At 38.9% G+C, this 20848-nt stretch overlaps 1 protein-coding gene across 5 annotated transcripts in view; it reads right to left on the bottom strand.

Moving 5' to 3' along the window:
* IWS1 (interacts with SUPT6H, CTD assembly factor 1) overlaps positions 1–20848 on the bottom strand; it is a 53606-nt gene that overhangs the window by 13524 nt on the left and 19234 nt on the right. For 4 of the 5 annotated variants that reach the window (XM_047772622.1, XM_047772623.1, XM_047772625.1 and 1 more), the window contains exons 3-9: positions 13301–14450; positions 12306–12498; positions 11681–11738; positions 6465–6562; positions 4260–4410; positions 2897–2979; positions 611–740 (exon numbers count right to left, since the gene is read on the bottom strand). In XM_047772622.1, the coding sequence (XP_047628578.1) occupies positions 611–740; positions 2897–2979; positions 4260–4410; positions 6465–6562; positions 11681–11738; positions 12306–12498; positions 13301–14450 (1863 nt within the window). The remainder of the gene's footprint in view (positions 1–610; positions 741–2896; positions 2980–4259; positions 4411–6464; positions 6563–11680; positions 11739–12305; positions 12499–13300; positions 14451–20848) is intronic. The other variant, XM_047772624.1, reaches the window with a different exon arrangement.

Genomic DNA, 20848 nt, shown 5'->3' with positions numbered 1-20848 from the left:
GTCATTTCAGGCCTCTGAAACAAACAGACCTAAATTTGAACCCAAGCATAGCCACTGGCTATCCATGTGACCTTGGACAAGGCATTTAACTTCTCTGAGTCTTAATTTCTTCATCTGTAAAATGGAAATATACCTACCTCACAGGTTTGTTTTGAGGAATAAATGAACCTATGTATATATAAAACACCTGGCACATAGAAGGTTCTTCAGTAATTCCTTCAGAAGTTAAGTAGCTTGCCCAGGGTGTTACAGCTACATAAAGGTGATCCAGACAAGATTCAAATACATGCTTATCTGATGCTGAAGTTGGTGCTCCTCCTACTTCAAGTGCCTCCCCAGCACAGGCCCACCACTACTATACTACTCAGATTAACCAGAGCTACGCCAACATCTTTTTCCTTCAATACTATAGTTAAAGTTTTAAAAGGCCTTACTTTTATTTATGCTCATTTTATTTGCTATGTTCCAAATAAACATACTTAATAAATCTCTTCTGATAGGCTACAGCAGAAAGAATACCTAACTATATGGTAAAATACAGAGGTTATGATAACACAAACCACATCAGAAAATTGGTGAAAAGAAACAAGTCAGATTATCTGCCTCTAACCTCTTGCAGAATCTTCAAGAGCTCTTCTCGAATCTTTAGTGCCGGCAAACTTCTATCTGGTAGAGGAGACAGCCATTCTTTGATGGCAGACATCACACCACTGTCAATAAATGTTTCTTTAAGGTCCTGCCTATAATAATAATTAAAAAAAAAAAGGAAGGTCAAGGCTATGAATGTTGGTTCTACTGTAGCTTCCTTTGGATTTTCTTGGCTATTTGGTGGTGTTTCCTAAAAGTACTTCTAATAACTTACTCATATCATTATTTACTGAGCAGCTATTCATAGGTTTCAGTAGCAATATGATATTTAGTTCCTATCTTCAAGAAACAAACAGACCTGATAGGTAAAGATGATTTATTAAAGACAAAGAAATACCCCATGGAGTTCCCATGATGGCTCAGTGGTTAACAAACCCAACTAACATCCATGAGGACAGGGTTTTGATCCCTGGCCTTGCTCGTGGGTTGAGGATCTGGCGTTGCTGTGAGCTGTGGTGTAGGTCGAAGATGCGGCTCAGATCCCACGTTGCTGTGGCTGTGTCGTAGGCCAGCAGCTGTAGCTCCGATTTGACCCCTAGCCTGGGAACCTCCATATGCTGCCAGCGAGGCCCTAAAAGACAAAAAAAAAAAAGACAAAAAAAATACCCCCCAAAATTACACGTTAGGTTAATGCTGATATGACTCAGACAATAAGAATAATGAATTTTAATTATTACACCTAAAAAAAATGTTTAGAATAGTGATCCTCATACTGTTTCAACTAACAGAAAACCCAGAATTGTGCTACTCTTTGCAGGACACCAGGGAGAATACCATTCTCCTGGGAGAAAAAAACCCCAATGAAATAGTGATACTACTCAAATTCCATTTTATGTACTAGAATCAATTATGTTAACAGGGAGTTCCCCTCGTGGCTCAGCAGAAACGAATCTGACTAGCATCCATGAGGATGTAGGTTCGATCCCTGGCCTCGTTCAGTGGGTTAAGGATCCGGTGTTGCTGTGGCTGTGGTGTAGGCCAGCAGCTATAGCTCCAATTTGACCCCTAGCCTGGGAATCACCATATGCCACTGGTGTGGCCCTAAAAAAACAAAAAAAGTTAACAGGGAATGAGGATTATATATGTGAAATTTGATACAGATAATTTCGTCTGTTGGGATAGAGGCAGCAGTAAGTCCTAGACCATGTGTTTGGCTCATTGGTGTCATAATGCATTTCTTGGAGTTCCCGTCATGGTTCAGTGGTTAACGAACCCGACTAGGAACCACGAGGTTGTGGGTTTGATCCCTGGCCTTGCTCAGTGGGTTGAGGATCCGGCGTTGCTGTGAGCTGTGGTGTAGGTTGCAGATGTGGCTCGGATCCTGTGTTGCTGTGGCTCTGGTGTAGGCTGGTGGCTATGGCTCTGGTTAGACCCCCAGCCAGGGAACCTCCATATGCCTCGGGATCGACCCTATAAAAGGCAAAAAGACCAAAAAAAAAAAAAAAATCCCACAATGCATTTCTTTAGTCATCAAAAAAAGGCTATGGCTATGTTCAAAGGTGCTTGGGAATGGGAGCAAATCAATGAAGAACCTGCAGGAGGACCAATAACATCATTTGCTATTTAAGAGGACACATGAGTTGTGTACAATACATGCTTCAAGTAGACTTCCAGGAATAGCTTTGTTCTTAGTCACATTGGGAAAACCAACACAATTTTATCAGACTCTAAATAGTCTATAAAGAACACAATTAGTGCTTTCCAAGTTTTTCTTTCATTAATAGAAGTTTGCTATTTGTTCTGTTTGCATGAGACATCAAAGTTTAAGACAAATTTGTGGGGAGTTCCTGTCGTGGCGCAGTGGTTAATGAATCCAACTAGGAACCATGAGGTTGTGGGTTTGATCCCTGCCCTTGCTCAGTGGGTTAACGATCCGGCGTTGCCGTGAGCTGTGGTGTAGGCCACAGACATGGCTCAGATCATGCATTGCTGTGGCTCAGGCGTAGGCCGGCAGCTACAGCTCCGATTAGACCCCTAGCCTGGGAACCTCCATATGCCGCTGGAGCAGCCCCAGAAAAGGCAAAGAGACAAAAAAAAAAAAAGAAAAATTTGTGAAGAAATAACAAATTTAGGAAATTCTATTCATTGCCAGTTTTCTGTGAATCAACAGGAGGTGATCGTTCTTTAAACCCTCTAGAATACTGGTACATAAGTTTGAATATCAGTCCATTAAAAGGACTTTTTCACACTTTTTCAAGAAAACAGAATACTTAAAAAAAAAAAATAGAAAAGAAAATAGAATACTTACTTCTTAAGGTGCATGACCACAGTAGGTAATAATGTTAACTTTTTTAGTGCTGGCTTTTTCTGATTATTCAACTGTCTGTCTTCCTATTCAGTAAGAAAGAGATTTAAAAAGAAAAAGAAAAAAAGAAAAAGAAAAGAAAGGAATTGTTAACAATGAATTCCACTGTTATTAAACTACTTTAATTCTAAACTTTAAATATAATAAAGCAGCAATTTCTCTGAGAAACTGAAATTTTTCCTATAAGAAAAATTACATACAGAATAAACAGCCCAAGAGTTACTGTCGTGGAGGAGCAGAAACAAAGCCGATTAGGAACCGTGAGGTTGCAGGTTCGATCACTGGCCTGGATCAGTGGGTTAAGCATATGGCGTTGCTGTGAGCTGTGGTGCAGGTTGCAGACACGGCTCAGATTCTGCATTGCTGTGGCTGTGGTGTAGGCTGGCAGCTGTAGCTCCGATTTGACCCCTAGAGCCTGGGAACCTCTGGATGTTGCAGGTGCGGCCCTAAAAAGCAAAAAAGAATAGACAGCCCAGACCCACAAAACTAGTTTCAAAAATTACAAATCAAGGAGAACAATTTTAATTTACTATATTGGCATAACTGTCAAATTTTTGAAGAGTTCATTCAAGGTAGAAATTATACACGGAAAACTTTGGTTTATCGCCAGGAATAATTTTCTAGCTATAAGGCTTATAAAAGAAAGTTATTAAAGAAGAGTTTTATTATTTGCCTGATTATTTTTTTCCTACTTTACTTACAGAATTTTAAATTTTACGAATACAGAAAACAAAATGGTAGATTCATTGTCATGTACATTCCAACAGTCAAACACATGTGGCCAGCCTTGTTTTAGCTATCTCTCTAGCTACTTTTCCCTTCACCTTTGAATTATTTTGGAACAAATCCCAGATACATATCAGTTAGATTCATAATACTTCAGCAACTGTCTCTGAAAGAGCAGGGCTTGTTTTTAAGCATAATACTTGGCCAATTTTTACAGTTTGGGCAGAATTTTAGAATGCAATGAGGTAAATACAACTTCTTGATCAGAGGTAAAAGAGTGACATATGGGTTTATAACATCATAAAGTTTATAATTTTTTGTATGTGAAGAAACATCATTTTGTGGTAAACTAGCTAAACCGGAGAACAAAATCATTCCCCCATAATACCAGTGAAGTCACTGAGCAAAAAAGGCTCATTTTACTTAATATTTAAATCTTTTCACTTTTTCCCTAAACACTACTAAAAAATTAAAATTATTTCCATGCTTAAAATTTAGAACAGTAAATGATTATAAAAAAAAAAGCTCCACATAACCAATCATGTGGGAGAAAGATGAAGCTAAAAGTAACCTATCTCACCTCTGCAGCTTCATTCATCTTGACAATCATGGCGCTCACAACGTCATCGGCATCACTAATAAAAGTACCACCATCTCGGTTACGCCTGCGCTTACCACTCATGCTCTTTTTCCGCTGCAACATCATCTCAAAGTCTGACAGAAAGTCCATGCTAAGAAGTAACACAAAATCAAGTGAAATATGAATTCCCCTTTAAATACACATTTACTTTCATCAGTCAAGAACCACCAACTTTTTTTTTTTTGTCTTTTTGTCTTTTGAGGGCTGCACCCGTGACACATGGAGGTTCCCAGGCTAGGGGTCTAATCGGAGCTGTAGCCACCAGCCTACGCCAGAGCCACAGCAATGCGGGATCTGAGCCATGTCTGCAACCTACACCACAGCTCACGGCAGCGCCAGATCCTTACCCACTGAGCAAGGCCAGGGACCAAACCTGCAACCTCATGGTTCCCAGTCAGGTTCATTAACCACTGTGCCCTGACGGGAGCTCCTAAGAACCACCAACTTTATTAATTCTAACTCAACAAAGTGCTACTCTCTTTTAAAGCACAAGTACCTTTAAAATTTCTTTTAAAAGAATAGCTGATCATAGATTTTATGCTCAATTTCTGTATTACCTCAACTGGTACACATCAAATACTAACAGTCCTAAACTTTTCATACACTATGTTCACACTCACATATACACTTGCCTGAGAGGGTACATTCCAAATTTCAGGTTCTCATTCAGGGGATACTGCCTACCACTTTATGGTTCAGATTTAGCTGCATTGTCTTTTGCGGGGGAATAAAGCACTGTTCAATTATCTGAATATTTCTGTCTTACAGCATAAGTAAAAAAAAAAAGATAAAATGCTGTTTTTTAGTGATAAATAAAACTTTCAAAACATAATGTGACTGAGATTAAGATGGAAATCTACAAACCCACTAAGAGCCTCAAAAAAGCCTTCACAATTTTCACCTGAATTTTTACACTTAACGAGGGAGCTAACATGCTCCCTGCCACTACTGTATAAATAAGACAATATGGTTTATATAATTTAATTTCCAAATGTGTTGCTAAACTGGTTCAGCTTAATTCTTGCATGTCACTAGGACTATTCAAAGGACTATTAAGGAGTCCTAATTAAGGACTATTTTTTAAAGTATCATCTTTACAACAAACAGTAACTTACAAATCATTCTATGGGAGTTCCCTTCGTGGTGCAGTGGAAACGAATCCGACTAGGAATCATGAGGTTGAGGGTTTGGTCCCTGGCCTCGCTCAGTGGGTTAAGGATCCGGCCTTGCCGTGAGCTATGGTGTAGGTTGCAGACGCAGCTCAGTCTGGCGTTGCTGTGGCTCTGGTATAGGCAGGCAGCAACAGCTTGGATTAGACCCCTAGCCTAGGAACCTCCAAATGCCGAGGGTATGGCCCTAAAAAGACAAGAAAAAAAAAAGAAAAAAAAATCATTCTATGAATGGTACCTTTCAAGACACCATACTCTTCTGAACACTGATTCCAACCATCTCAACAAATGAACATGAAACATAACCAAGTAGTATTGTATCTAAAACTTTTCCCCCGGCACCCCCAAAGAGTTCTCTCTCTCTCTCTCTCTCCCCCTCTCTCTCACTCAAAGAGAAAAAAAAAAAAAGTTTTTATTAGGTTATTTTTCAAAAGAACTTACTTGGTGGGATTTAAGTTAAAAAAAAGCCTGGCATTATATGTCTCCACAAACTAAGACAGCTGAGCAAAGGGCAAATGAAAGAAAAATAGTGGAGTTCCCGTCATGGCACAGTGGTTACATGAGGTTTCGGGTTCGGTCCCTGCCCCTACTCAGTGGGTTAACGATCCGGCGCTGCCGTGAGCTGTGGTGTAGGTTGCAGACGCCGCTCGGATCCCAAGTTGCTGTGGCTCTGGCGTAGGCCGGCGGCTACAGCTCCGATTAGACCCCTAGCCTGGGAACCTCCATATGCCACGGGAGTGGCCCAAAGAAATAGCAAAAAGACAAAAAAAAAAAAAAGAAAAAAGAAAAATAGCAACTGCAAATAATTTTCAAAAGCACTGTATATAGAGAAGCAGAAGGGAAGGAAAAAAAAAAAGGAAGATTCTTTCCTACACTTGAGGATCCATAATAAGAGAAAATAGTTCGTTAGTCTCTACCTTCCTTTTTAAAGTTCTCTTTAACAAAGTCCTTTTCTAAAAAAATAAAACAAACTTACTGTTTCCCTCTCTTTATGTTATCATCAGAATCTGAATCTTCTGCTTCTTTTACTTGTGTTTCACTTTTTTCTTCTTCCAAATCTTCTTGGTTAAAACCCTAAAAGCAGGGTAAGTTAGCCAGAGTTATCACAACCTCATCACAGGCTCTATTCTGTGTAACTGCTCTTAATTTTTTGCATTTCTAAGTAATATACTCAAAAAGAACAAAAATTGAGTAGATACCAAAAGATACAAAAGATACATAGCAAAAAGCTTCCTACCACTCTAGCCATTAGCAACGTATTCCTGTCTCCCTCCAGAGTAGTCTACATTTACAGACTACATGTGTTTACTACACCCTTTCATTATACAAGTGGAACCATACTCTACACAATGAGTATGATATACTCAGTTCAGCACTTCCCACATTTAACAACAGAATCTGAAGACCAATTTGATATCCACATATCTTTGCTTTTAAGGCTTTGGATGATTTCACCATATAACTGCAACCATAATTTATACATTTCCCCACTGACATTAGGTATGTGTATTTGAAATTTTGAGAAATATTGCCGAACTGTCTTCCACAGAGGTTATACCCAATTAACTCTCCTTCCAACAAACCCTAAATGTACCTCTTCCCCACCTTCTCACTACTATAGCAGCATTGATATTTGCAATATCTGAACTGAAAAAGAAAAAGCATTTCTGTTGCTTTCCTTGCCCTCCCTTATAAAGGATAACACTGAGCATGTTTAATAACCATCTATATCCTATCCTATGTCCATGTTTCTGTTGAATCTTTGTCTTACTGGTATGGAAAACCTCTTTAAAAATTAGGAAAATTAGCTTTCGCTACATGACAGGAATTGCACTATCCTCACATTTGTACAGTATGATTTTCTTTATGGTAATGTTTTCCAGGTATAATTTTTTAAAATTTTTATGTAATTTAAATGGTCTTTTATGTTATACTTAGAAAGGCCTTCTCAATGGTTCACCTGGTATGCTATTTTTCTCACTGGACTGAACCCATAACCAGTTATTGTCAACTCTCCCACACTAGAGACATACCTTATTCTTGTAAAATGTTGCTTAACTGAGAAAAAGCTCCATGAGGGCAATGTTCAAACAATCTCTGGAATACAAGTTCTCAAATATTTTCTGAATGAATTCTTTTCTATTTTCTTTAGGGTTTTTTTCCTACCATCTTGAATTAGACTCTAAATTCATCTACTTTCATTCTCTTCTGCTTCAGTAATCAAAGTACTGACTTCTTTTGTAACACAAAAACTGCATAACATGTATGTTTTAAATTTTTGGGTGGCAAAGGTGTTTGTTGATCTTGCTATTAATTTCTAATTGCATTGCATGGCATTCAGAAAATCTAGGGAGTTCCTGTTGTGGCTCAGTGGTTAAGAAGTCCAACTAGGAACCCTGAGGTTTCAGGTTCAATCCCTGGCCTTGCTCAGTGGGTTAAGGATCTGGTGTTGCCATAAGCTGTGGTATAGGCGGCAGACGAGGCTTGGATCTTGTGTTGTTGTGGCTGTGGCGCAGGCCGGTGGCTACAGCTCTTATAAGACTCCTAGCCTGGGAACCTCCATATGCCGCTGGTGTGGCCCTAGAAAAGACAAAAAAAAAAAAGAGAGAGAAAATGTCTATACTTTTTGCAAAAGCTTGATTTAAAATTTATATGGAAATGCAAAGAATCAAAAAAATTTAAGGCAATCTTAAGAGAATAACAACCTTAAAGGACATAAATAACCAAATAGCAAGAGTTATGCATTAATGGTACAAGCATAGACCAATGGAACAGAAAAGATACATTAGAAACAGATTAGAAAATATATAGCGACACTTGATTTATGACATAGGTGGCACGACGGAATAGTGGAAAAGGATAACCTGGGTCAACTGGATATTAGAAATGGGGCATGGGGCCAGGAGAATCTTGACTCTCTCTCATACATGCTGCACACAAAAACCCACTCCAGGTGGACTATATAACTAAACGTGACAGATGAAATAATCAAACTTCTAAAGAATGACTCAGGAGAATATTTTTATAATCTTGGGGATAGACAAAAATTTCTTAGAATTCAAAACACTTTCCACATAAAAGAAAAGACTGGTAAAGTTGACTTACATTAAAATTAGGAACTTTTGCTCACCAAAGACTCCATTAAGAAAGTAAAAAGGCAAGCCACTGAATAAAAGATATTTTTATCTTTTATAATCTTCAAAGGGTTTATATCCAGATTATATAAAAAAGAGCTATTCCCTCTTCTATCTTTTGTGGGTTTTTAAGTCTGGTTATTCTATACTTTACATTCCACTTAGAGATTTGTCCATTCTCTTTGCAGTTCTGTCAAGTTTTGTTTTGTAGACAACATATTTAAATCCATGTTACTAGGTACAATTTCACCTTTTATCAATATAAAGTGACCCTCTTTATCTTCGACATTGCTTTTTGTTTTAAAGTCTACCAGTTTGATATTCATATGGCTTCACCAGTTTTCTTTTGGTTAGTGTTCAAATAGAGTATCTTTTTCCATCCTTCCATTTTCAACTTCTCTTTATCTTCTGTTTCAGTTGAACTTTAAAATTAGTAGATAGCTGATTTTTCAAATCCAGTCTGATCTTGTCCTTTAATTGGAGCATTTATTACATTTCAATGTGATTTCTAATATTATCAAAGTTTACCTCTGCAGTCTTACTATTTCTAGTTTTCTAACTGTGCCTCTATTTTATTTCTTTTTTTTCTTTTTAGGGCCACATCTGCAGCATATGGAAGTTCCCAGGCTAGGGGTGGAATTGAAGCTACAGCTGCCGGTCTATACCATAGCCATGAGCTACACTGCAGCCACGGCAACGCAAGATCCAAGCCGAGTCTGTGACTTACATTGCAGCTCACAGCAATAACAGATCCTTAACCCACTGAGTGGGGCCAGGGATCGAACATGCATCCTCATAGATACTCAGTTGGGTTTATTACCTCTGAGCCACAACAGGAACTCCTATATTTCTTTTTTAAATTTCTTATATTCTGTCTTCTTTTGGATTGATTAGCCTTTATTATTTCTTTTTTCCTTTCTACCAGAAGTCACACATACTATTAGTCTTTTTAGACATTACAACGCACATCGTAATTTACCAACTGACTACTAATATACTTTTATGTGTATCTGCAAAGACCTGTAAGCATTTCACAGTTTGTTATTGCTGTCATATGCTTTAATTTTATACATATCTTAAACCACAGCATGACTGTTTTGCATGGTCACTACCTATTTTGACCTGTCCACAGGATGCTGCTTTTTTCCTATCTGCATCATGGACCTTTCCCCTGAGATTTTCTTTCTGTCTTTAGTACTTCCTTCACTTCAACAGGCATTTTGCCAAGATGAAATAAAGAGGGAATCTTCATTGCTAAAAAGTACTTTTGCTGAATATAAAAGAATTATAAGATAGCAGTTATTGAATTGTATTATTTCTGTTGAGAAGTTAGCTGTTAAAAAAAATGGTTGCCTCTCTGAATGTAATTTTTTCCCCCTTTGGCTGCTTTTAAGACTTTCCTGTTTTCTTTGGTTTCGTTCAATTTTACTGTGATGTATTTACATGTAGATTTCTTTGTATTTATTCTGCTTGTAATGTGCAAAACTTCTAGAATCTATGGCTTTATGAAACTTTTTTTTTTTGGTCTTTTTGCCATTTCTTGGGCCGCTCCCGCGGCATATGGAGTTCCCAGGGTAGGGGTTGAATCGGAGCTATAGCTGCTGGTCTACGCCAGAGCCACAGCAATGCCAGATCCAAGCCATGTCTGCAATCTACACCACAGTTCACGGCAACGCCAGAGCCTTAACCCACTAAGCGAGGTCAGGGATCGAACCTGCAACCTCATGGTTCCTAGTTGGATTCGTTTCTGCTGCGCCACTATGGGAACTACTGAATGATTTCTTTAAATACTGCTTCTGATATATGTATTTATGTGTGGGTATGTATATCTCCCCCTGCCCCCGGGATTCCAATTCACTATGTTAAACCTTCTCATGTATAATTATGTTTATTTTTTATATTTTCCACACTAATAGATCTCAGTGCTTTATTCTAAATAGTTCCTCCAAACCTACATTCCATTTCATTCATTTTCTCTTCAGATATGTCTAATGCATTGTTAAACTCATCTATCAAATTTTTAATTTTAGTTACTGCATTTTCACAGTTCCAGAATATCTACTTGGTTCTTTTCTGAATCTACCTTGTATTTTTAAAAACCGTTTGTTCTGAGAAACTTTTTAATCTTTTATCTCACTGAACATATATTTTTTTTAAGGCAGTATCTGAAATTCCTGTATCTAGAACTCCTAGCTCTACTTCTATTGTCTGTTGTTACTATACTTTTTTAACATTATCTATGATTGTGTACCATACTGTGTATGTGAAAATTTCTAGAAATAATTTGAGGTCTATGATGATGCTACTTTTGTGCTGAAAGGATTTCACTTGCATGTCAGGTTCCTAAGAGCTAGCCAATGGGTTAAGAATCATTGTAATCAAATTTCTGAGCCCATGGTTCTCTGTCTTGCTAGATGACTCAAGTGTGGCCTAAAATCTGAGCAAAGCCTAGTATAAACTTCCAGTTCACTCTTAATCCTAGCAGTTTTAATTCAAAGCATGGGATTTTTAGGTCTTCTGACTTCAGCAGGTCCTGACCTCCAAGTTTTGTCTCTTGAACCTGGAGGCAATCAAGATTACATTTAGCCCCTCGGCATGAACAGGTGAATATCCCAGAAAAAGCAGCTCTAAATGCTGAGCTTACCTCTTTAGGTTTCTATCTTTTGCTGGGTTTTGGCTTAGTAATTCTTTTGTTATCCTGTTCTTACGATCATGAGCACATTTTAAAAAAATTTTGTCTAGCTTCTGTATTCATCTCTAGAAGGGTTGGTCCAAATTACTTTGTCTGTCATGACTATATTTATAAGTTCCATAAGTACAGTGAATCTTTCTCTTCAGCATTATAAAGTGCTTTTTGTTGTGTTCCTCCCTCCTCTTAATTCTATTTTGCCTGTTATTTTTCTTTAATGCCTTTGCAGATCCTTTTACCCCCTTCTAGATTTCTCTACTGGATACATCATAGTTGTTTTCTACTTACTGGAATCACCCATTAGACAGCCACTACCATAAAAACAAAAAAAGTATACTCAAAGAAGAAATATTTCCAGCTTATACTTACTGTAAATTCTTCTTCCTCTTCATCACCAGATTCTCCAAATATATCTGCAATAAGATTTCTAGAAAAGAAATATAAAAAACTTTAACTGGCTCTCTTCTCATTTGCATAGGAACTATAAAATCTTTTTCTAATTGGATATAATTTACATACAGTAAAATGTGCAGGTCTTAAGTGTTCATTTCAGTGGATTTTAACAAAGAGAACACATTCATGTAATCAATACCCTAATCAAGATATAGAACAATTCCATCTCCCCAGAAAGGTCCCTTGTGGTTCTTTCTAGTCAGTCCTCAACGTCAACATCCTAAAACGTAACCACCATTCTGATCTCCACCATCAAAAATTAGTTTTGATTTTTCTTGAACTTCATGTAAGTGAAATCAAACAATATATCCTCTTTACTTCTTTCATTTAAGATAACATTTTTGAGATTCATCCATGTTGTAGTGTGTAGCAACAGTTCAAGAACTAAAATCTCGAATCCCCCAAAGTCATGCAATTTTAGGCAGGGTATAGTGTATTACACCTCAACACAGAATTTTAATATGTGAAAAACTTGAAAAACAAACTCTTCTCTATCACCTTATATGAATGCTTGGAAGATAAAGGTTATACTGTCACTTACTCTTCTTCATTCCCTGACTCACTGTCACTCCCAAACAGGTCTTTCTCTTCATTTTTTTTATCAGACAACTCTTCTTTCCCTGCTTCTTCTTCACTGTCAGATTCTACAGTCTTCTCCCTTTTGCCTGATTTGTCTGATATAACATCACTGTCAGAGTCATCTGCATCAGACACAACACGACTCTTCTTTGCTGCTGTTGAAAAAAGAAAATCCTCATTAATCTTATTCCATCATGGTCACTGCATAACTAAGTACAACAGGTGCTCTAAAATGGCAATATGTGGCAAAAAACCAGAGGCTCATGACAGACCGTTTAGAACAAAAAAAGACTTGGATATTCTTTTGTGGAATCCCATGTTCCTCAATCATCTGTCACTGCTCAAGTTGGATTTTTTCTCTTCTCCCTTAGTAAACTACACAAGTGATGCTCTTTTCCCTCCTCCTTTAACAACTGTCACGTTCTAAGGGAATGTCTTTTCCAAAAAAGATGTTTCACAAAAAAGTAATCAAGTAGTAAAGATTGGAATACTCTGCAGAGACACAGAGTCTCTAAATAGAGTCCCTCACAAACTTCCTTGAATTTGGACATTCAACAATGTTTAACAAATGAAGATGGGTACTTTGTGGGAGCTCAGTCACTGTCTAGATGGGATGTTGTGCATTAGTTGTCAAAGAGACCCACAGCTAATTCTGGATACCGTTGGGTTTTCATGTAAACATATTTCTTTGACACATTACCCTTTCCAGTTTAAAAAAATAATAATATTTTCATATAAATCTTTCATACTGCCATTGCAATTCAGTCTAGTTTATCATCTTGAACAACTCAAAGGAAACTTATTAAGACTTGCCAATGAAAACCAGTGTCCTGGTGATATCAAGTTGAATGAGAGAACATAACCTGTAACACTGCAGAAAAAGAAATAATGCTTCATAGTTCAAAAGTTTAGACAGTAAGTAAAGCCACGGATAAACAGCCCAAAATAATTCCTTACATGCTTTCTCTTCATCATCACTATCAGAAAGCACAGCAGCTTTTCGCTTTGCTACTTTCTCCTCCTCCCCCTCTTTTTCTTCATCTTCATCACTGTCAATTTTGGGCCTTTTGGGTTCTTCCTCCTCGCTATCAGAACTGTTGAACCGTTTCCTGTCTGCATGGGTATCTGAATGAAAGGAGTCATTTTTCATTTCTGTATTCTCTCTCTTATTCTCCCCATCACTGTCCTCATCAGATTCTGGCTTCTGTTTGTGTCTGGAGGCATCCTCAGTTTCCGAATCACTGGCAGGTCCCTTCTGAGGTTCCTCACTCTCAGAGTCACTGACTCGGGGTTTGGGAAGCTCCTCATTTTCTGAATCACTGGCCTGGTTCCTTGGGGGGTCTTCACTTTCCGAATCACTAATACGGGGCTTGGGGAGCTCCTCATTTTCCGAGTCACTGGCTTGGTGCCTTGGGGGATCCTCACTTTCTGAGTCAGTGATACGGGGTTTGGGAAGCTCCTCGTTTTCAGAGTCACTGGCTTGGTGCCTCGGCGGGTCCTCACTTTCCGAGTCACTGATACGGGGTTTGGGAAGCTCCTCGTTTTCAGAGTCACTGGCCTGAGTCCTCTGAGGCTCCTCACTCTCTGAGTCACTGATCCGAGGTTTGGGAAGCTCCTCACTTTCTGAATCACTAATTCGAGGTTTGGGAAGCTCCTCATTTTCCGAGTCACTGGCTTGGTGTCTTGGGGGTTCCTCACTCTCAGAGTCACTGACTTGAGGTTTTAGAGCATCCTCTGTTTCTGAGTCACTGGCAGGACTTTTGGGGAGCTCTTCAACCTCTGAATCACTGGCAGGATGCTTCCTAACCTCTTCATTCTCTGAGTCACTTGCATGCCCATTGAGAAGTTCCTCATTTTCAGAGTCACTCACAGGTAATTTCCTGGTCCCCTCACTCTCAGAGTCACTCCCTTGGTGATTGATGTCCTCATTTTCAGAATCACTCGCAGGAGCCTCTACATGCTCTTCGGATTCAGAGTCACTGTCCTTTTGCCTTTGAAGCTCCTCACTTTCAGAGTCACTGGCATTAAGATTTGAGGGGTCATCATTCTCAGAGTCTGTCACACGATGTCTTTTGTTAAGGCCATCCTCTCGATCACTATGTTCGTTCTGAAAAATCAAGGGAGAAAAAATTAGGAAAATGCAACAACAAAAAAGGGTTTGGCAGTAAAAATGTTAAAAAATTTTCAACTATTTTCTTTCAAATGTAGGAACATGCATGCCTAAATATAGAATTCTCATCCTAAGAAACATCTACTTTAAAGAAGGCCCTTTATCTGTGAAATAGCTAATATGGTTTAAACCCCAAAATGAGGAAAGGTAACTTGCTTCACCAAATCTACAAAGCATGCCCTCCAGATTACTATAAAGGACACTTGTACTTTGAAGAAAATCCTAACTTTCTCACATAATTCTAGCTCCTCAATGTATTTTAAAAATAAATACAAGCAAACATGTATCCAAGTTCTTTTTTTTTTCCTTTTAGGGCCACACCCACAGCATGGAAGTTCCTGGGCTAGGGGTCGAATCAGAGCTGCAGCTGCCAGCTTACACCACAGCCACAGGAACATAGGCTCTGAGCCACATCTGAGACCTACACCGTAGCTCACTGGATCCTTAACCTACTGAGTGAGGCCAGGGATCAAACTCGCATCCTCATGGATACTAGTCAGGTTCCTAAACCACTGAGCCACAACAGTAACTCCTCCAAGTTCTTTTACAAAGGAACATTTTAGGGTTTTAAAAGGTTAAAATTATTTTAAGGAAAAAATTATAAAACTTTATTTGGCCAAATTATATATAGGGTACATTCTGCCAAGTGAATCTGAACAAATAAGGAAATGAACAATTAACATAGCCAAATACCGTGCCAAGCTCTCTCCTGCTAGTTTACTCCTCGCAACAGTATTTTTCATAGGAAAACAGGCTTGGAGCAGTCTTGGTTATACATCCAGTAAACTTGGCACGAAAGTTTAAGTTAGGGAAAACAGTGAGTAATCTAACTAGACTAACATATAATGTTACATGAAGTAATCTGAAAACTCTATGGTACAAATACAATATAAGCATATTAGAGCTTTATTTTTTAAAATGTAGAGAAAAATATACAAAACTAAACAGACCAAAATACTAATAACTAGAATGTGGAGTTTTTTCCCTTCTAGTACCTGAACTTTCAATAACATAGTAATTAATATTCTGACTTAAAAAGTAAAGTACTTCTGTGCTTGAGTTTTCCTCCTTAAAAATTTACTGAGCTGAATATTTTTCTTTAGAATACATGCTGACATTATCTGAACTGATCACAGATCAACTTCCAAGGAGCAAAAAGTCTTTAATAAGGTATATGCCCAGCATATCATGCAATGAAATAATTAAGTACCAAAAAAATAGTGATAATCTCCCCCCCCCCCTTTTTTTTGTCTTTCTGCTATTTCTTGGGCTGCTCCCACAGCATATGGAGGTTCCCAGGCTGGGGGTCGAATCGGAGCTGGAGCCACCTGCCTACACCAGAGCCACAGCAACTTGGGATCCGAGCCGCGTCTGCAACCTACACTGCAGCTCACAGCAACGCCGGATTGTTAACCCACCGAGCAAGAGCAGGGACCGAACCCACAACCTCATGGTTCCTAGTCAATTTGTTAACCACTGCGCCACGACGGGAACTCCATACAGTGATAATCTTAATGGCATTAAAATGTTTTCACAAAATCCACACTTTAACTTGCTTCAGGCTCATTTAAAGATTAATTATGCTCTGTCTGCAACTTCAAAAAGAATACAAAAAATTATAAAATTAGCTTATAAGTTTGAGGATTTTTCCCCCTCCATATCTGAATACCATCCTGACAGCACAGCGTTCCAAAGAAAAGGTAACTGCTATATTCATTCAAATATATTCAGGAAACTTTCTAAAATCATAACCTTTTCAAATTTCCCAAAGGCATTTTTCATTTTTTATCACAGGACACTCACAGCATAGTACCCATTCCTGATCAGTTATACATCCTATCATCCCAATAAAACTGGCATTTATCTATTAAATTAGGAAAGAAGAAATAACACAGAATCTTGTGATACAGTACAATACTCCATACACTGCTAAAAGCTTACTTCTGGCCATACTTCATAATTTAATTCTTTTATATTTTAAAAGAATATAGATGAAAAAATTAACCATTTTTTGGTCTGTTTTCTTCACCAAGAAGGCACATTATGTGCTTCAGACTATAGAGTGGTGTCTGGAACATACAAAATCACAGTAAGAATTTGTGAATTAATAATAAAGAGCTAAATGAGAATAGTTTAAAGTGAGGAATAATTAACTCAACAAGTATTTCTTCAATGTCTACTATGTGCAAGGTGCTAAGAACCAAGAATGAAAATGTCTCAGTGTGTGACCTAAGAGTCAAAACTGTTGTCTAATAAGACAGTCAAACATATCATAGCAACATAGTGTAATACGCACTATTATGAAGGGAGGTGTGATATATTGGAAGCCTACAGGAAGTGATCTATATGAGACTGAGCTATACAAGGTGTGAAGACAACAGGTATTTGGGGAGTTCTGGTTGTGGCTCATAGAAACGAATCTGACTAGTATTCATGAGGACGCAGGTTTGATCCCTGGCCTTGCTGTGGGCTGTGGTGTAGGTCACAGATGCGGCTTGGATCCTGTGTTGCTGTAGCTGTGGTGCAGGCTGGCAGCTGCAGCTCTGATTCGACCCCTAGCCTGGGAACCTCCATATGCTGCAGGTGTGGCCGTAGTGAGACAATAAATAAATAAATAAGACAACAGGTATTTGGAACTGGTTTGTAATGATTGAGTTCAGAAACTAACTACATTATTGAGGACAGAAAGTGAAACATATGGGTACCAGAGGCAACTCAAAGAGAGGGCAAAAGGGAAAACTGTAAAAGGATTTTAGAATGCACACCCATGGCATAATCTAACAACATGATCATGTGTGACTCAATTTATTTTAGATGTAAACAACAGAAATCATCTCAGGCTAGCTCCAGAAACAAAATCTCTCCAGAATCAAAGTGGGATGAACAGCTAAAGGATCAAGAAGGTAGGAATCAAGGCAGCTCAAGGAAGTTAAAAAAGGAAACTCAAGGCCCTTTCACTATACCAGTAGCAATAACATGACCCAGCTCTTACCACGCTAAATTTCAGTATCCAGGAGTTAAATTTTAAATTCCTGGGAGACATGACCTAATTAGCCACAGCAACAGAGGATGTCATGACTCAGTGACTCAATGGGTTATGGCCAGAGCAGCAGCTCTGGGAGCCACTCTCTTTTCTTAGAGAGAACTTCCATATGCTGCAGATGGCACCCTAAAAAGCAAAAAAAAAGTTTAAAAAATCCAAAATACAGTTTTTTAAAAGTCAAATATGAGTACAACAAATCAACAGTAGAAATTGCCATTTTAATGCTATTTCTTAATAATGCTAAAAAAAGATAAAATTTTAACTGCCAGAGAAATTGAACCTCTAAGCATCCTCAGAGGCTTTAGAAATGTCTATAATGCCTCATACCTCCCTCTTACAATCATTCACACTGTAGTTAGCCATAATGAATGATCTGGTCCTTTATCTCAGCATACAAATAATAACACACTCTTTATGAACCAGCACCACAACATTTTTAAATTATAAAGGAAATAATAAAACTGCTGTAAAGCAAACATCTATTCATAAATTTCAATGAATGTCAAATAAGAGTAAATAAGGGAGTTCCCGTCGAGGCTTAGCGGAAACAGATCCGACTAGTAACCATGAGGCTGCAGGTTTGATCCCTGGCCTTACTGAGTGGGTTAAGGATACAGTGTCACTGTGAACTGTGATGTAGGTCCCAGATGCAGCTTGGATCTGGTGTTGCTGTGGCTGTGGTATAGGCCAGTGGCTGCAGCTCCAATTCGACCCGTAGCCTGGGAATCTCCAAGTGCCACAGGTACAGCCTTAAAAAGCAAATAATTAAAAAAAAAAAAAAGTTAAACCCAAAATTGTTGAACTTGCATACCAACCTTCCTTCACAGATTGATAAAACACTCATCATCAAGTCACACAAGTTAATTCTGTGAGGAAATACCTATAACAACATTTTCAAAAGCATGTTTCACTGGACCTTAGTTCCAAAAAATTTATCTGAAATCCTCATCTTAGAGTTTGTCAATACACATCATCTTAACAGCATAAGGAAGAACTGGAGAAATCCAAGTTTCATTACACAATGCTGTTAATCCAGTGTAGCTCTGGGAACGCTGCAAAGCTTTGACTTTGAGAAACTCCAGCTTTACAGCAAGCATGCATGTAATAAAATGAAGCTATAATAAAATGAAGCTTTATACTAGAGGGTCCTTTTTCAAAAGCTGGCTGATCTTAGAATCAGTTAAAAACAAAAGCAGGAGTTCCCGTTTTGGCTCAGTGGAAACGAATCTAACTAGCATCCATGAGAATGCAGGTCCGATCCCTAGCCTTGCTCAGCGGGTTAAGGATCCTGCATTGCTGTGGCTGTGGTGTAGGCCAATGACTACAGCTTTGATTCAACCCCTAGCCTGGGAACCTCCATATGCTGCTGGTGTGGCCCTAAAAAGATTAAAAAAAAAAAAGCACTCTGATCAGTACTAGAAAATTTCTACACAGCTTGTATATAATGATGAAGCAAACTCCTCTACTTCTCAGACTCATTTCTGCCCTTTCACCAGCATCAGCATCATTGCACCAGCAGTTCCCACATTTTTGCAGAAGAATCAGTTGAGGAGCTTTGGTTAAAAACCCACTTTGTGCTTCTCACCTATAGACAGTAATACAGTAAGTCTGGGGAAGGGGGTCAAAGAACCTGCATTTTGACAGTTAATCCAAGTGATTCTAACTGCATATTAAAATTTTATTGCCAAAAAAAAAAAAAAAAGGAGTTCCCATTGTGGCTAAGGTAAGGAGTTCCCTTACCTTAGCACCGTAAGGTTGTGAGTTCGCTCCCTGGCCTTGCTCAGTGGGTTAAGGATCCGGCATTGCTGTGGTGTAGGTCGCAGATGCGGCTCAGATCCTGTTTTGCTGTGGCTGTGGTGTAGGCTGGTGGCTACAGCTCTGATTAGACCCCTAGCCTGGGAACCTCCATATGCCACAGGTGTGGCCCTCAAAAGACAAAAAAAAAAAAAAAAAAAAATTATTGCAGGCACATAGAACTCTTAACTTCACTGTTATCTTCATGCTTTTATTTATTTATTTATTTTTTATCTTTTTTTTGCCTTTTCTAGGGCCGCTCCTTCGGCATATGGAGGTTCCCAGGCTAGGGGTCTAATCGGAGCTGTAGCCAATGGCCTACGCCAGAGCAACAGCAACTCGGGATCCAAGCCGCATCTGCAACCTACACCACAGCTCACGGCAACGCCAGATGGTTAACCCACTGAGCAAGGCCAGGGATCGAACCCGCAACCTCATGGTTCCTAGTCAGATTCGTTAACCACTGCGCCATGAAGGGAACTCCTCCATGCTTTTAGACATGCTGCTCCCTCTGCCTAGAATATCTTTCCGTCACCTTGTCCATTTCACACCTCAAGACCTATTTTCTGACGCCCCCTCTATCTTTCTCTCTAGGTAGAATAGATTTTGTGCACTACAGTGTGAGTTCACAACCCAGACTGTAGAGTTAGTAAGACCTGGGGCCCAAACCCTAGCTCAGTCACCTTTTACTGTGTAATCCAGGCAAATTTTCTTAAGTTCTCAAAGCCTCAACATCCTTAATCAGATGGAGCAGAAACAGCAACTATAATTTAGAGGGCTGTTCAGAGGACCAAATGCACGTCAAGCAGTTAGCATATGCCTGTGAGCATTCAATAAATATTGTTAATCATTTATAATAAGATATCTTATGAATTACTAATTAATTACAAAACATTTGTCCTTCAACACTCATTTGTGAAGGCTGAGCTGGTCAACCATTCCTTCTTTCATGTCCCCACAACACCCGGTATCTCCAACTCACTGAAAGGTGATTTTTTAACACATTTATCTTCATGACACATTGACATTAAGATCAGAGACCTTTTTTTTTTTTTGATATTTGTTTGTTTCTTTTTTTTTTTTTTTGTCTTTTTGCTATTTCTTTGGGCCGTTCCCACGGCATATGGAGGTTCCCAGGCTAGGGGTCGAATCGGAGCTGGAGCCACCGGCCTACGCCAGAGCCACAGCAATGCGGGATCTGAGCCGCGTCTGCGACCTACACCACAGCTCACGCAATGCCGGATCGTTAACCCACTGAGCAAGGGCAGGGACCGGACCCGCAACCTCATGGTTCCTAGTCAGATTCATTAACCACTGCGCCACGACGGGAATTCCAGAGACCTTTTTTAAAGCATTTAACTTCAGGATACAGAAGATACTTAAAATAAATCCAATTAAATAAAACAGAAACCCCGCAAGAGAATTCGTAACAGAGAAGAACCAAAGCAACATGTTTTTCTCCTCAATTTTGTAGGAGGAGACAAAGGCTAAAATCTAA

This window comes from Phacochoerus africanus, chromosome 3, assembly GCF_016906955.1.
Source record: "Phacochoerus africanus isolate WHEZ1 chromosome 3, ROS_Pafr_v1, whole genome shotgun sequence".
In the NCBI taxonomy this organism is placed as follows: Eukaryota; Metazoa; Chordata; class Mammalia; order Artiodactyla; family Suidae; genus Phacochoerus; species Phacochoerus africanus.
Note: the sequence above shows the minus strand (reverse complement) of the source record. Positions and strands in the feature narration are given on the sequence as shown.